We start from the raw sequence: 13472 nt of genomic DNA, 5'->3' as shown, positions 1-13472 counted from the left end.
GTGAAATATCTGTAACTGTATGGAGATGCTTGTTGAAACAAATACTACCAGTGTGTGGCTGCGGTTCCTGTCTACTTGTAAAATGGTTGTTTTAAGAATAAAATAACGTTTGAATGTGGCGACTGCTCCGTTGTGTGTTAATCGGCGGCGCCACCTTGTGGTCAGAACGTAAAACGTCCTTTTATGTCTCTCTTACAAATCACACTGTGTATGTTGACCCGGTCTGTTTCTCTCGCAGTGAACACTGACCAGAGATGCTCCAAGACCAGCTTTACCCAAGCAAAACATGACCTGAAATTAATTTATAGTCCTCGAACCCTAATTTTTCCCCCCAAGAAAAGTCAGTGCTACGTTAGACAGAAGACATTCATATTTACATTTACATTTAAGGCATTTGGCAGTCGCCCTTATCCAGAGCGACTTACAACGTGCTTTCAAGTTACCATCGATGAAGTGATCAGTTCTAGTTCATTAGGACCCTCGACTATGAATACATCTTTTTTTATTCACTCTTGTTGTAGATTCTGTATATAAGTTTGACAATAAGAAAGTTACAAGTTAATCTAAATAGTCTTTAAAGAGGAAGGTCTTGAGCTGTCGTTTGAAGGTGCTCAGTGACTGAGCTGTTCTGACCTCGAGGGGAAGTTCATTCCACCACCGAGGGGCCAAGACGGAGAAGAGTCTAGATGAATGTCTTCCTTTTACCTTCAGAGATGGAGGGACCAGGTGAGCAGTACTGGAGGCTCGGAGTATACGAGGTGCAGTGCGAGGTGTAATAAGGGCTGTGAGGTAGGATGGTGCTACTCCATGTTTGCCTTTGTAGGCCAGCATCAGTATTTTGAACCTGATGCGTGCAGCTACTGGGAGCCAGTGGAGGGAACGTAGCAGAGGGGTGGTGTGGGAGAATTTGGGAAGGTTGAAGATCAGTCGTACTGCTGCATTTTGTATTAGTTGTAGAGTTTGGATGGTACATAGAGGTAGACCAGCTAGAAGGGAGTTGCAGTAATCCAGTCGTGAGATTACCAATTGCTGGGTGGCCTGTGTTGACAAAGAAGGACTGGTTCGTCTGATATTGTAGAGAAGGAGAGTTGGTTGTCTATTGTTACTCCAAGGTTGCGGGCTGTTGTAGAAGGAGAGAGCTGTGAGTTGTCCAGGTAAATAGCAAGATCCTGATGTGGTGAAGAATGTGCTGGAATGAATATTAGCGATTGAGTTTGAGTTGATGGGCTGCCATCCAAGATGAGATGTCTGTTAGACATGCAGAGATTTAGGAAGCAGCGTGTAGATCAGAGGGAGGAAAAGGGAAGAAGAGCCTGCCGCGATACGGATGCATGTAATTGTTCTCTTTATCCAGAGCTGCCAGTGCGCTGCGGGCCGGCGCATGCGCAGTGCCCCGGCGCCCGGCACCGGCGGTGTGTTGCTCGGGAAGGCGGCGTGCTAAACAGAAGTGTGTCCGCGGGCACAATAAAAACTCCTGCAGGAAGTCGGCGCGACGAGTGCGAGGTACAGCGGTTTCGCAGTGGTGGTGTGGAAGGGTGGTGGCGGTGGTGTAACTTGGCGATGTCCTTTTTGAAGTGCGTTAATGTGCCCTGGGGTCGAGCGTAACGCGTAAAGACGTGTGAGTGTGGCGCTGGAGTTCGGAGAACCTTGGTTCATTAACGGCAGAATGGACCTTTAAGGCGTCTTAATGCTGCCCCCCCCATGCGGTCCTAAACCAATAACATTTGCCTAATTCGGTGGGACTAACGCAGGACGAACTGTGTCGTTCCAGTTGGCGTTGTGTAACTGCTTCAGCTTGCTGAAATGCTCCTTATTTCCCAGTTGCAAGGGGTCGGTGGGTTCAGGTGAGCCGTGTGACGGTGTTCAGTTCATTTCGAGAAACGAATCAGATTGCCTGGATTCATTAAAGTGAATTTAATAATTTCACAATTTGTGTCTGTAAAGCAAGTGCAAAGATTTCCTATTTTCCCCAAATCGTTCAACTGGACTGGCAGGCTTACATGTAAAACGTAGTCCAGTCTTAATCCTTCCTTTCAAATCACACCACAAGTCACTCCTACTATGGGTGAGGTTAAATTTACCATTTTTAAGCCCAAATGTAAGACGTATAGCTAAACCGGCTAAGTAACATCCTGCATTATGTAAAATATACACCCTTTCCAGAGTGAATTTTTAAAAACCCATCCCACTGGGATCCGACTCATCGAGACGAACCGAACCAAAAGACTCGGCTCCCTGCAAAGAGCCTCGTTAACCCGCGGGCCGGCGCCGTCTCAGCCGCGGCCTCGGCCACCGCCGTAATCTCCCGCCGCCCACGTCGACTAAAAGCGGAACTCGGCCCGTCACGGCGCCGCGCCGCGCCAATCGAGCCGGGGAGCGGTTCGGTCGCCCGGGAGCCGACTCCCTCGCCATTGTCTGCGGCCGCGACACCGGGAGGAGTTGCTCTATGGGGGAGCACGTGGTCGCGCGTCCGGCTTTCTCCCCGCGCGGCGGCCCGGAGGGCGGCTCTCCGAACTCCGTCGCCAGGTACCCGTTCCCTTTGTCCTCCTCGTGGCATCCGCCCGCGTGACTGTGGCCCGACGGGTAGTGACCGTCCGCTCGTGTTTTGTGCTTTTACGCTCGTTCACGCGTTTACGCCGGGCTCGATGCAGAAGGTCCCACGTTTCGGAAGTTTCGGTTCCGTGCCGGTGGTCCGGTCTTTATTCCACTTCCCTGCCGTCCGCGGTGCGAACGACCGGCTTTTGTCCGCCCCGATTCTCGCGCCCACGCACGGATCGCGTGTCGTGGCATCATCCCGGCCACTTGGCGCCCTTTGTGCCGCCGGTTGTCTAATTGGGCTAATCGCGTTAAGCAGACTGGTAGACGTGGACGTGACGGCTGATGCCGACCTGGCAGAAGTAAATCTGCCCGGTCCGCTCGGTGATTCCCCGTGACTTCGTCTTTCCACGCGTGGCCGTGCATCTGACTCCTGCGCTTTACCGGGCTGTCTCATCACCGAGCAGGGTGGTAGTAGCCTAGTGGGTAACACACCTATGAACCAGAAGACCCAGGTTCAAATCCCACTTACCACCATTGTGTCCCTGAGCAAGAGACAGTCTCCAGGGAGGGACTGTCCCTGTAACTACTGATTGTAAGGCGCTCTGGATAAGGGCGTCTGATAAATGCAGTAAATGTTTCCAGCGTGGCTTTGGTCCACACGGTCACTGATTTTTAAATATGTCTGAGGTTTTCATTTTCACCAAGCCAAGGATTCTGTGATTAAATAATAAGTCGCATGAGAAACTCATTTTCTGTTTAGTTATGCATATTGTGAACAACTGGCCTGTAATTATTAATGAGAAGAGGAACTTTTTATTTAAAACATTAAACATGGCAGTAGTTTTTAATTATTATTTTTATTTATTTAGGGTTCTACAGTCTCTGCGTAACCTTTAGCGTGTATGTGTTATGGCGGAGCTCTGTGATCATCTGAGTTTTCTCATTCGGATGGTTCTATTGTCCAGCATCTGAACCGTTGTGTGCTTTATCTGTCCTTTATTTATACCGACTGTGTGTAGGCAGACGTGGAGAAAATGTCAAAAACACCCCCGAACAGGCGAGGAATCACCTTTGAAGTGGGAGCACAGCTCGAGGCGAGGGACAGCCTCAAAAACTGGTCCGTTCTCCCGTAACACAGTTTTCCTCTTTCGTTCTCCACTGTGGCCCTTGTTCCATTGGCGATTTGTCTTTGTGCTGATGTCAGGTACATAGCCAGCATTGAGAAGATAGACTACGACCACGAGAAGGTTCTGATCCACTACCGCCAGTGGAGTCACCGTTACGACGAGTGGTTCGACTGGACCAGCCCGTACCTGCGGCCGGTGGAGAGGATCCAGCTGAGGAGGGAGGGTCTTCAGGACGACTGCTGTGGTCCTGTGAGAGACTCCGCTTTCTTCTTACTACTTCTGCTGTGTTGATGTAAAAAAGTGAAGTGATTGTCACATGTGATACACAGCAGCACAGCACACGGTGCACACAGTGAAATTTGTCCTCTGCATTTAACCCATCACCCTGAGTGAGCAGTGGGCAGCCATGACAGGCGTCCGGGGAGCAGTGTGTGGGGGCGGTGCTTTACTCAGTGGCACCTTGGCGGATTGGGATTTGAACCGGCAACCTTCTGATTACGGGGCCACTTCCTTAACCACTAGGCCACCACTGCCCCGGGGCTTGGTAGTCAATTCAACACACAGGCACAAGTGGCAGAAACAGACAGTTGAGCGACAGAGCTGTAGTTAGGTGAGGTCTGCATGTTCCTAATAGTGTGTGTGTGTGTGTGTGTGTGTGTGTGTGTGTGTGTGTGTGTGTGTGTGTGTGTGTGTGTTATTGGCACCAGGTCTTTCATGTGAATGACAAAGTGCTGGCCAGTTGGTCCGACTGTCGCTTCTATCCAGCAAAGGTCTTGGCAGTCAACAAAGATGGTGAGATTTTACATTTTTAATAATATCAACATTTGGATCAAGGTAAACTTCGGCTGTGTGATTGAACGCATTCTCAGCAGCTTCATACATGGTGAAGTTTTTTGATGGCGTGATTCGGACGGTCAAGGGGAGCCACGTGAAGCCGTTTGTTCGGAAGGTTTGCTCCTTTTCTCTTACCTGCTGTTGTGTTTGCATGTGGCTGCGTGTTCTTCATTTTCTTACTTCACCATCTCCTGCTGAAACAGAGAGGTGCGAGGACAAGGGACCGAAACGGAGAGAGCCACTTAGAAGGGAAGCCGCTGAATGGGAAAGATGGAACACCACGGGATCATGGTGGTCCAAAGGGGAATAAAACACATAACACATCTGACCAGGACAGCAAAAGCAGTTCAGAAAATGAGGAGGATGAAGATCATGAGGAGTGGCACCAGGATGATATGGAAGAAGAAGCAGACCCCTCTTGTGGAAGTCTAAGAACTGCGGAAGATCAGAACAAGAACGTGAGCGAGACACAGAAGGACGGCGTGCAGTTCTCCGTGCAACGTGAAGAGTTCAGCCCTGAAGTCAGGAAGCACTTGAGGCTGGAGAACATGTCTGAGAACCCTGCAGGGCAGCATAGTGAGAAGTGCAATGGACTGAAGGGAGAAATTGTGAAAATTGAGCGAGATCCTGATGGAGGAGCAGCAACAAGGAACATGGAGGAACTTAAGGCTGAGGAAGATCTGAATCCAAAGGCTGAAGTGTGTTCAGGTCCAGCACCCCTTCTGGCCAAGAGGACACGAGGACGTGGCACAGCAGGTGAGGTGCCCTCACATTTTATTGGCACCCCAATAGTAAAAAGGGGTAGAAAGGTGGGTGGGGTTTCAACAGAATTAATCAGACCCACCCCCACCATAAATGTTTTTCCTGCCTTTATAAGGATTTTTTTTTACTTAACATATACATTATAAATATGCAATTACTGGTATTATTAAATATTTTTTGAATGATAACATTGTATTCTGTTGGTAGGTCAGCAGTCAAGATCATGGTCACATAGACAAGACAAACCTTTGTTACGCACTTCGTACCCCTGTAGTTCTGCTTCAGAGGTACGTTCGTACCCGTGTAGTTACGTATGTATGTTCACGTGTGGTCAGGACCCTGCGCTGGCAAAGAGGGTGGCAGTGAGTCGAGGAAGAGGAGGAGCACCGTGGAGCGAGCACCCCCCTCTAAGAAGAGCAAAGGAGACGCCTGTTCAGGTGCAGCAGGTGATCATCGTATAACAAGCTGTTATTCGTTCATTCATTCCTTCATTCAGTATTTTCTTTCTTTCTTTCTCTCTTTGTAGAAAAGGCGCCTTCCGAGCCGGCCAGTCACAAGCTGCCTGAAACTGGGACAGAGTGCGTCTCAGCTCAATCACCCAGTGGCGCAGAGGCGGAGTCGGTCCCTCCAGCCAAACGTACGTTACTACAGAAGAAGCAGGTGGCGGCGGTTCTGTCTAGATTTCAGGTCACACTGACCTGAAATCAGTTTCTGGCAGAACATGGGTGTGATTCTACATTCTAGAAGTAAAACTGCACATTCTTATTAGCTATGGGCAGTGAGAAATAAATATGCGAACGCATAAATAGTTTGAAAGACGTTGCTGCTCAACTTTTGTTTTTCTTTTTTGCTCTTAGCTGTGAGGAAACAGGGCTTCCACAACCCCAACAGATTCAGCAGAGAACCATGTGAGTCTATTTGTTTGAAGAAGGGGTGTTATGAAGCTCATCTTGATTATACCTACCGCATTTATGTCAATTCGGAGTGATTTCTAATCAGTATTTACAGGGACCGTCATTGTCTAGGCAGTTTGTCACATTCGTTCTCTTCTCGGCCATCTCTTTCATCTCTTTCCCACTATCAGTGTACAGAGTGATCAAGAACCAGCCGCCTCCCGTCCTGTCCATTGACCTGGACCACAACCCCTTCAAATGCAGCGCACCTGGCTGTACGAAATCCTTCCGCAAGGCCAAGCTCCTTCACTACCACATGAAGTACTACCACGGAGAGGAGAAGGCTCTGGAGCTGGACCTCGGCCCCACTGCTGGAGAGCTGAGTCGGGCGGCAGACCCCATGGTTCAGGAGAGGAAGAGGAGACGCACCATGTCTGCCTCGCTACGTGAGTGTCACAGCTTCTGTCGAACGACGCCTGTCGTTATAAAGCAGAGCTGACGTAGTGTGAAAGCACTGCCCTCTGGTGGCTGTTCAGTTACCGCCGTACCAAGAAAAAAATTCAGCGACAGTAGTGTAGTGTTGAATGTTACCGCTGTAGCTGTGCATCCATATCAGTGTAGATATCAGTGAATTTAGCTCTATCACGTCCAAGCTTGAATCCAGTGCAGATGTATGTGCAGACTTTTTTTTTTTTTTTTTGAGACAGATTCTATTAAAATTAAATGGTCTGTTTTGTTTTAAAACATTTTTATGACCTTTAGTCAACATTCCATATCTCGACATGAACAAAGCCAACATGTATGTAGTGTTCATTTTAAAATGTTTTGTCTTTGTACTTTTTTTTTGTGGCATTTGCCCTTGTTGCTGTTACACTGAAAGTGTAAACTCTGTCTGTAGATCCATCTTTACACAACCCCAAAAACGCGGCAAGGCCAGACAACAGGACCAGCAGTCAGTCTACAGCCAACACGACGAGCCGCCACCCTCATCTGCAGCAGCAGCAGAGCAGCCTTCTGCGAGAGAAGAGCAAGGAGAACCAGGCGGAGAAGATCCGCAGACAGATGGAACGAGCCCAGAGCCCCGGTGGCCTTGGTGAGTGCGAGACATAAATTAGATTGACAGAAACAATGATTTGATTTAATTTGGCCGTTTGGAGGGAAGATGTTCCTAAGGTAAAATGAATGGTACCCATTCACCTTTCAGTTTTTTTTTTTTTTTTTTTTAAATTAATTAATAAATTTTTGTTGCAAAAAGCGGTTTAGTTATTTTGGCACTGTTTCTAAACTTGTGGAATGTGGATTTTGTCTAGTGTTGTGCTGGAGGTTTTCGTTTTTTTTATATTTTATATATATATTTTTTGAAAAACAGGTTAAATAATTAGATCATAGAAGGTTTGACTGGTGTAGTGCTGTTATTGTTAATATTCAGCGGTGCGCATTGAATGCCTTGTCATTATTACCCTTTATCGTTAGTAAAGTTCAGTTTGTTTTGACTGCAGTATTATTGAGTCTTTAATGCAGTACATCAAGTATAGTTGCTCAGTAATTTTTATTTTAGAAACAAAACGCGTACTGTGTATCTATGTATTTAAATAGACCTTTTGTTTGGAAATGTTCTCTTATACTCAACTTTGTTTTTGCGTTTTGTTGCAGCGAGTGTAAAGGAACAAGACAAAGTGAAAGAGAAAAAATTTAATTTTCTTCGCATTAAGTTTAAGAAGAAGAAGAAAAAGAAGGTGAACTCAGGTAAAAAAAAGTAAAAATAAAAAAAATGTCCCCTGGTGAATGTCCCCTACTCAGCCCTGATTTTCTTAATAATACATCAACACCAACCAGCAGACCTATATTAACCACTTCTCTCTACCTAACTATTCTTTTTATTATTATTGTATGAGCTGTATGGACATGACTATCTTTTAGTTTATCTTAGCTCAGGCAGTTAGGGGGTCATAATATATTGAAAAAGAAGAAGATTTTAAAACACATCAACTTTACCACCGTTATCAAGGTAGGGCTGCACTCAGGATCTAGAGCCAGTCCAAAAAAGCAAGTAAAGTAAGTGATTGGCCCTGTTATTGTGGGATTTGTTGCAAGCTGTTGACTGCAATATGCTCTTTATGTTCAGATCAGACCAGCCAGCGCCTATCGCTTTGCTCTCTCTGCTGCTGTGTGTCCCATTTGTGCCTTTCATTTTAAATGCCATTAAAAATAATTAATTATTTGTGCATTGCATTTGCTTTCTCCCCACCACCCTGCTGCCAGCAGAGCGCACAGGTAGTGAGGAGAACATTGCCATCTCACTTTGCCAGCTTCAGTCCAAATTGTGTTTGCCCATCAAATTACCCACCTCACACAAACACAAGCCTGAGGCCTATGGCAGCAGGCCTGGACACTGCCACTCACCGCAGATCCATGTGGATGGTGGGTACCTGCGTGTGTGTGTGTGTGTGGACGTCTCTGCATCAGCATCACTAACCTTTTAACCACTAACTCTTCTCATCCACCATCTTAGTCTGGGCATGTAATCAATAAGATGGGTGTAATAGTGTCTATTTAACAAAATTAGACGATTTCACTGTAAAAACTCTTTATATGATGTATTCTGCTGTGCTTGGAGGCACGCAATTTATGGATTCTCAAAGATGTGCTGTTCTTGTCCCCCAAAGAACCATTCTAGATCACATACATCTTCATGCAGTGCTGACTTGTCAATTTCCCTTCACTCTAGATGAGGACAGCTCCTCTGATTGGTCCACAGACAGCTGTGGGTGGAGTGAAGATGACGCAGAGTGTGACGTGAAGGAGCCATCCCTGTGCCGTGACTCCATCACCATGGCAACGGGCAGCTCGGAGATTGTGCGCTGTGTCTGTGAGGTGGAGGAGGAGGATGACTTCATGATCCAGGTGAGAAACAGGACAACCATAATAACAAAAGCACAAAATTCTGTATTGTTCTGATGCTGTATTTACATTTAAATGCATGGCATTTAGCAGACACCCTTACCAAGAGTGATTTTTACAATAAGTAGCTACAGGGACTGTCCCCCTGGAGACACTCAAGGTTAATTTTAAGATTAAAGACTCTATTGTGTCTTTCTCAGGGACACAATGGTAGCAAGTGGCGAACCTCTGACTTTTGGTTTAGAGATGAGTGTGTTACCGCTAGGTTACTCCCACTCTATCAATTTCATATCTAGGCAGACGCTCCATTAAAGTTATATCAGCAGATAGCACAGATGCAAGCTCTTCTATAGACATTACAGGATCAAAACGAATTTCCAAGGCTGATTTGGTGAAAGCGGGTTTAATTTGGGGTGTCTTCAGAGAATGTTGCAGTATTGTTTGCCTCAGCTGACTAATGATTTCATGATCTCCACGGGAGATTTGTAATGCCACGTTTGCAGACTGCACCTTCTGATTTGTGATTTTTGGTCTCGGTCCCTCCATGCGTTCAGGCCTAGCCCCCCTTTCTGTACACTATATGTGGTGATTCTATGTTTTGTTTCTCGCCCAGTGTGAGGAGTGTCTCTGCTGGCAGCATGGTACCTGCATGGGGCTCCTGGAAGAGCACGTACCAGAGAGGTACACCTGCTACATCTGCAGAGACCCGCCTGGTGAGTGAGGTGGCTGGGGTCACAGGAGACTAATACTGTTCAATATTAATCCATGTTAAATTGTGTATTACACAGAATTACACATTCGGGTGTCTGACTGCAGGTCATATTTGTTACTTCAAAGGATTTCTTGCATGAGGAGAATGGATTAAAGACTGCCTGTGTGTGTGTGTGTGAACAGGTCAGAGGCGGAGCCTGCGGTACTGGTACGATCGGGAGTGGCTGAGCACTGGTCACATGTATGGCCTGTCCTTCCTAGAGGAGAACTACTCTTACCAGAACGCACGAAAGATCACGGCCACACACCAGCTGCTGGGCGACGTGCAGCAGGTTCTGGAGGTGCTGAGGAGCCTTCAGATGAGGATCAGCGTCCTGCAGTGAGTTCTGCCTCTCCGTCTGGTTCTGTAAACAGGGCTCAGTCTGCTGGCCCAGCTTGAATATGCACAAAATACTGCTGGTACAATAGTAGTAGAACTAGTGTTAGCTACTGTCTATCGTACAGAGTTTAGAATACAGCCAACTCCTGTGACTGTGTTTCATGTGTGCGTGTCTGGTCGAACCTCTGTTGTGTCTGACTTGTGTGTTTTGACCGGCTAGCCCGTGGATCGAAGTTTTCTGTTGCTACTGAGTACACTAAAGGTCTTCACTGACTGAACGAGTCCAGTGTGGCGCTGAGCTCTGAATCCCATTTGGAATACGCGACTGAAGAGAGGCGCTATGTACGCTATGCAAATTTCAAATTCAAATTTTACATTGACTGCATTTATCAGACGCCCTTATCCAGAGCGACTTACAATCAGTAGTTACAGGGACGGTAAACTCAGGGTTAAGTGTCTTGCTCAGGGACACAATGGTAGTAAGTGGGGTTTGAACCTGGGTCTTCTGGTTTATAGACGAGTGTGTTACCCACTAGGCTACTACCACCCTTTTATTTGTCACATACACAGCAACTGCTATTGACCTCAATATTACAAATATTGCAAGTGATTACAAAAGTGTAATGCATGCATGCAGACACTGCAGTGTGTGAGGACTGTACTTTGCTCAGTTCGGGATTCGAACCCACAACCTTTTTATTACGTGTCTGCTTCCTTATCCTCTAGGCCACCATTTCAGTATGGAGTGCCCATTTTTCTGAGACCATGATTCTTTGGCTTCTTTTAAGACACAAAATATCGACTATCAGCAGCTGTAAACTGCTGCAGTTAAACATTAAATTCAGGGGATCCTGTGTGTGCTGTTGCAGGAATCCAGCACATCCAGACCTCAAGCTGTGGTGTCAACCATGGAGACCCAGGAAGAAGGGGCTGGACTCGGGAGCAGCACATTCTCCTGCAAGCTGGGAGGAGTGTCTGGAAATGGACCACAGCAAAGTGAAGGGCGGGACTCTAAACGTGCAGAAACTCAGCAGAACTTCATCCTCGACCTCTTCATCGCCCCTGTCCTCCTCCTCCTCCACCCCCTTCCAGGATGCCTACCTCTCCTACATCAGCAGTGAGCACTGCTACCAGAAGCCCTGTGTGTATTACCCTGTCCTGGAGCAGAAGCTGGTGGTGGAGACGCGAGGGGGGTCCGACGCAGATGATGTTCTGAATGGTTATGACAGACATGCTGCCCGCTTTAGGTCAGCTAATGGATGGCCGTCAGATCGTGTGAAGGTGCATTCTTCTCACAAAAGTTTCCATGTGCTCTCTACTAATGCCACTGGTGTCCTTTTGGTGACTTCGAATCTTTGTGTGTGATCAGGAGTCTGCCATCCCTCGACTGGGTCGTGTGGAACGGGTTTCAGAGGTGAAGGTGGAAGATGAAGAGCACCCCATAAGCAGGGCCCAACAGCAGCAGTGGCAGATGAACCTGCTGGACCACATTGAATCTGTGCAGGAAGATGTCTGCCATAGGATGGATTTCATCGAAAAGGAGCTAGATGGTAATTATTTAAAATTGATATTGTTTGCATTGATATGTTAAATAATTCAGTACCGAAATTTTCACTTGGCAACCCCCTCTGCCAAACGGATTTCTTTTAGCGTGGTTTTAACAAGGCTCGGATAATCGCCCGTTTTACAAATGAATGGCAGCTTGTGAAAGTAGTGGCTTGGACAAACATATTTCGCCAGGGCAGGTGGGGTAGTGTTGGTCCAGCGGGTAAGGAAGCAAAGTCCCCTAGATCAAAGCACCATCCCCACATCCTGCTCCCTGGGCGCCTTTCATGGTTGATCTCTTTTACTCATGCTTGTTGGTGTGTGGTGGTGTTCTATGTGGTTCATCTGAATTTTCTTGCGTGTCTGTCCAGTGCTGGAGAGCTGGTTGGACTACACCGGAGAGCTGGAGCCCCCGGAGCCCCTGGCCCGCCTGCCGCAGCTGAAGCGGCGCATTAAACAGCTGCTGTCGGAGCTCAGCAAGGTGCAGCAGATCGCCATCTCTTGCTCGTCATGAGGGCGCCGCGGAGCACTGCGACCCGGCAGCCAGCCAGGGCAGACCAAAGAGGAAACGTCAGAAGAGCTTCGTTCATTTGACTTAATGTCACAAGCAGTTTACTTGGAGATGCTTGGCATTAGACGTCAATGCTTTGGTAGATCAGTGAAGACTGCCTGAACTTACAATGTCTGATCTGGACTCAGCAACGGGGATAACCGTGTAAAAAAAGACTGGTTTAGTTGTTTGTGCACTTTGCCCTTAAAGTTTTTGTTAAAAACAAACAGCTTTTGTGTGTGTTCTGCTCAAACACACGCTTACTGCTGGGTTTTACATGTTTTCGCTCTGTTCATACCTCGTCTCGCTGTCGATTGTGACGTGTATCTTGGGTAACCAATTGAAATGACCTATGAAGCTGCTTTCTATGTAACAGTTCAGCTTATCCAACTTTTCCCGCTTCTCATGGCCACATTAAGAATGTGAAAGGTTGTACTTTTCATGTGAAGATCACTTCTGTTGGGGGTCTACGTATACCACCATAGATGTATTTGTTTAGTCGTGTTTTGTAAGAATCATACAAAGCTCTGAAAGAAATGTTTTATTTATTACTCTGCCAATGCAATTATGACTCCAACAATTCCTTTTTTTGGGGGAAAAAAAAGAGCAATATACTGTAAATATTGCTTCAAAAATAAAATGCTGCATCCTCTGACATTTTCCTGTCGCTTTTTATTGCTGCTGATCGTGCATGTAGTTAATGCCATGCATACTGCACAATGCCATTAGATGGTTCCACTGCAGGATTTGCTTTAAAAGTATGATATTGTGACCCTGCTCGTCTGTTCTAGTGTTTCCAAACTTTGGCATTTCAGATTAATTTCATAATTAATAACTTAAAAATTGTCTCATAATCTGATTCTTGCTGGCTAGCTTTCACCAAATGTGCTGTTTTTAATGATCAGATAAACCCCATTTGGACATGGAATTTATAATTCAGAACAGGACAATTTATACATGGATGGTTCCAAGTTATTTTCATTCAGCTAGTGCCATAACTGAAAGTCTCTCTTAGTGATCTCTAGTAATGTGCTCACAAACTGTATTTTGCTGACCAGTTTGGGAAGACACCACAGACTCCGGTGGGGATCCCAGTGGCACAGAATATGTGGTTAATGCTGATTCTACATTTTCAGGGACAACGCACTCTTTTTTTTAATTCTCAGACCCTCGGGAACAAATCCTGTCCACTACTGTGAGCTTCAGATCTGGTCTGGCACCTTTACACTGCA

General features: G+C 46.6%; 1 protein-coding gene across 7 annotated transcripts; it reads left to right on the top strand.

The window, feature by feature from the left end:
* The first annotated feature begins 1398 nt into the window (after nucleotides 1–1398).
* On the top strand, nucleotides 1399–12828 carry phf20a (PHD finger protein 20, a). Of its 7 annotated transcripts, none has more exons than XM_028998382.1 (19): nucleotides 1399–1503; nucleotides 3558–3655; nucleotides 3743–3914; nucleotides 4373–4457; nucleotides 4535–4614; nucleotides 4703–5255; nucleotides 5597–5707; nucleotides 5788–5898; nucleotides 6119–6169; nucleotides 6346–6600; nucleotides 7053–7247; nucleotides 7808–7900; nucleotides 8417–8575; nucleotides 8883–9058; nucleotides 9669–9768; nucleotides 9950–10145; nucleotides 11015–11426; nucleotides 11515–11695; nucleotides 12062–12828. In XM_028998382.1, exons 2-19 carry the CDS (start codon nucleotides 3573–3575, stop codon nucleotides 12202–12204), a joined length of 3156 nt encoding a protein of 1051 aa, XP_028854215.1. In that variant the 5' UTR covers nucleotides 1399–1503; nucleotides 3558–3572; the 3' UTR covers nucleotides 12205–12828. The 7 variants fall into 7 exon arrangements, with proteins under 7 accessions (XP_028854215.1, XP_028854216.1, XP_028854218.1 ...); XM_028998383.1 differs by lacking the exon at nucleotides 1399–1503 and adding an exon at nucleotides 2232–2526 and having other exon boundaries at nucleotides 4538–4614; XM_028998385.1 differs by lacking the exon at nucleotides 1399–1503 and adding an exon at nucleotides 2232–2526 and having other exon boundaries at nucleotides 5597–5698.
* Nucleotides 12829–13472: the final 644 nt, after the last annotated feature.

The sequence above is a fragment of the Denticeps clupeoides genome, chromosome 12 (genome assembly GCF_900700375.1).
Source record: "Denticeps clupeoides chromosome 12, fDenClu1.1, whole genome shotgun sequence".
NCBI lineage: Eukaryota > Metazoa > Chordata > Actinopteri > Clupeiformes > Denticipitidae > Denticeps > Denticeps clupeoides.
This window is presented reverse-complemented; position numbering and strand designations above follow the sequence as displayed.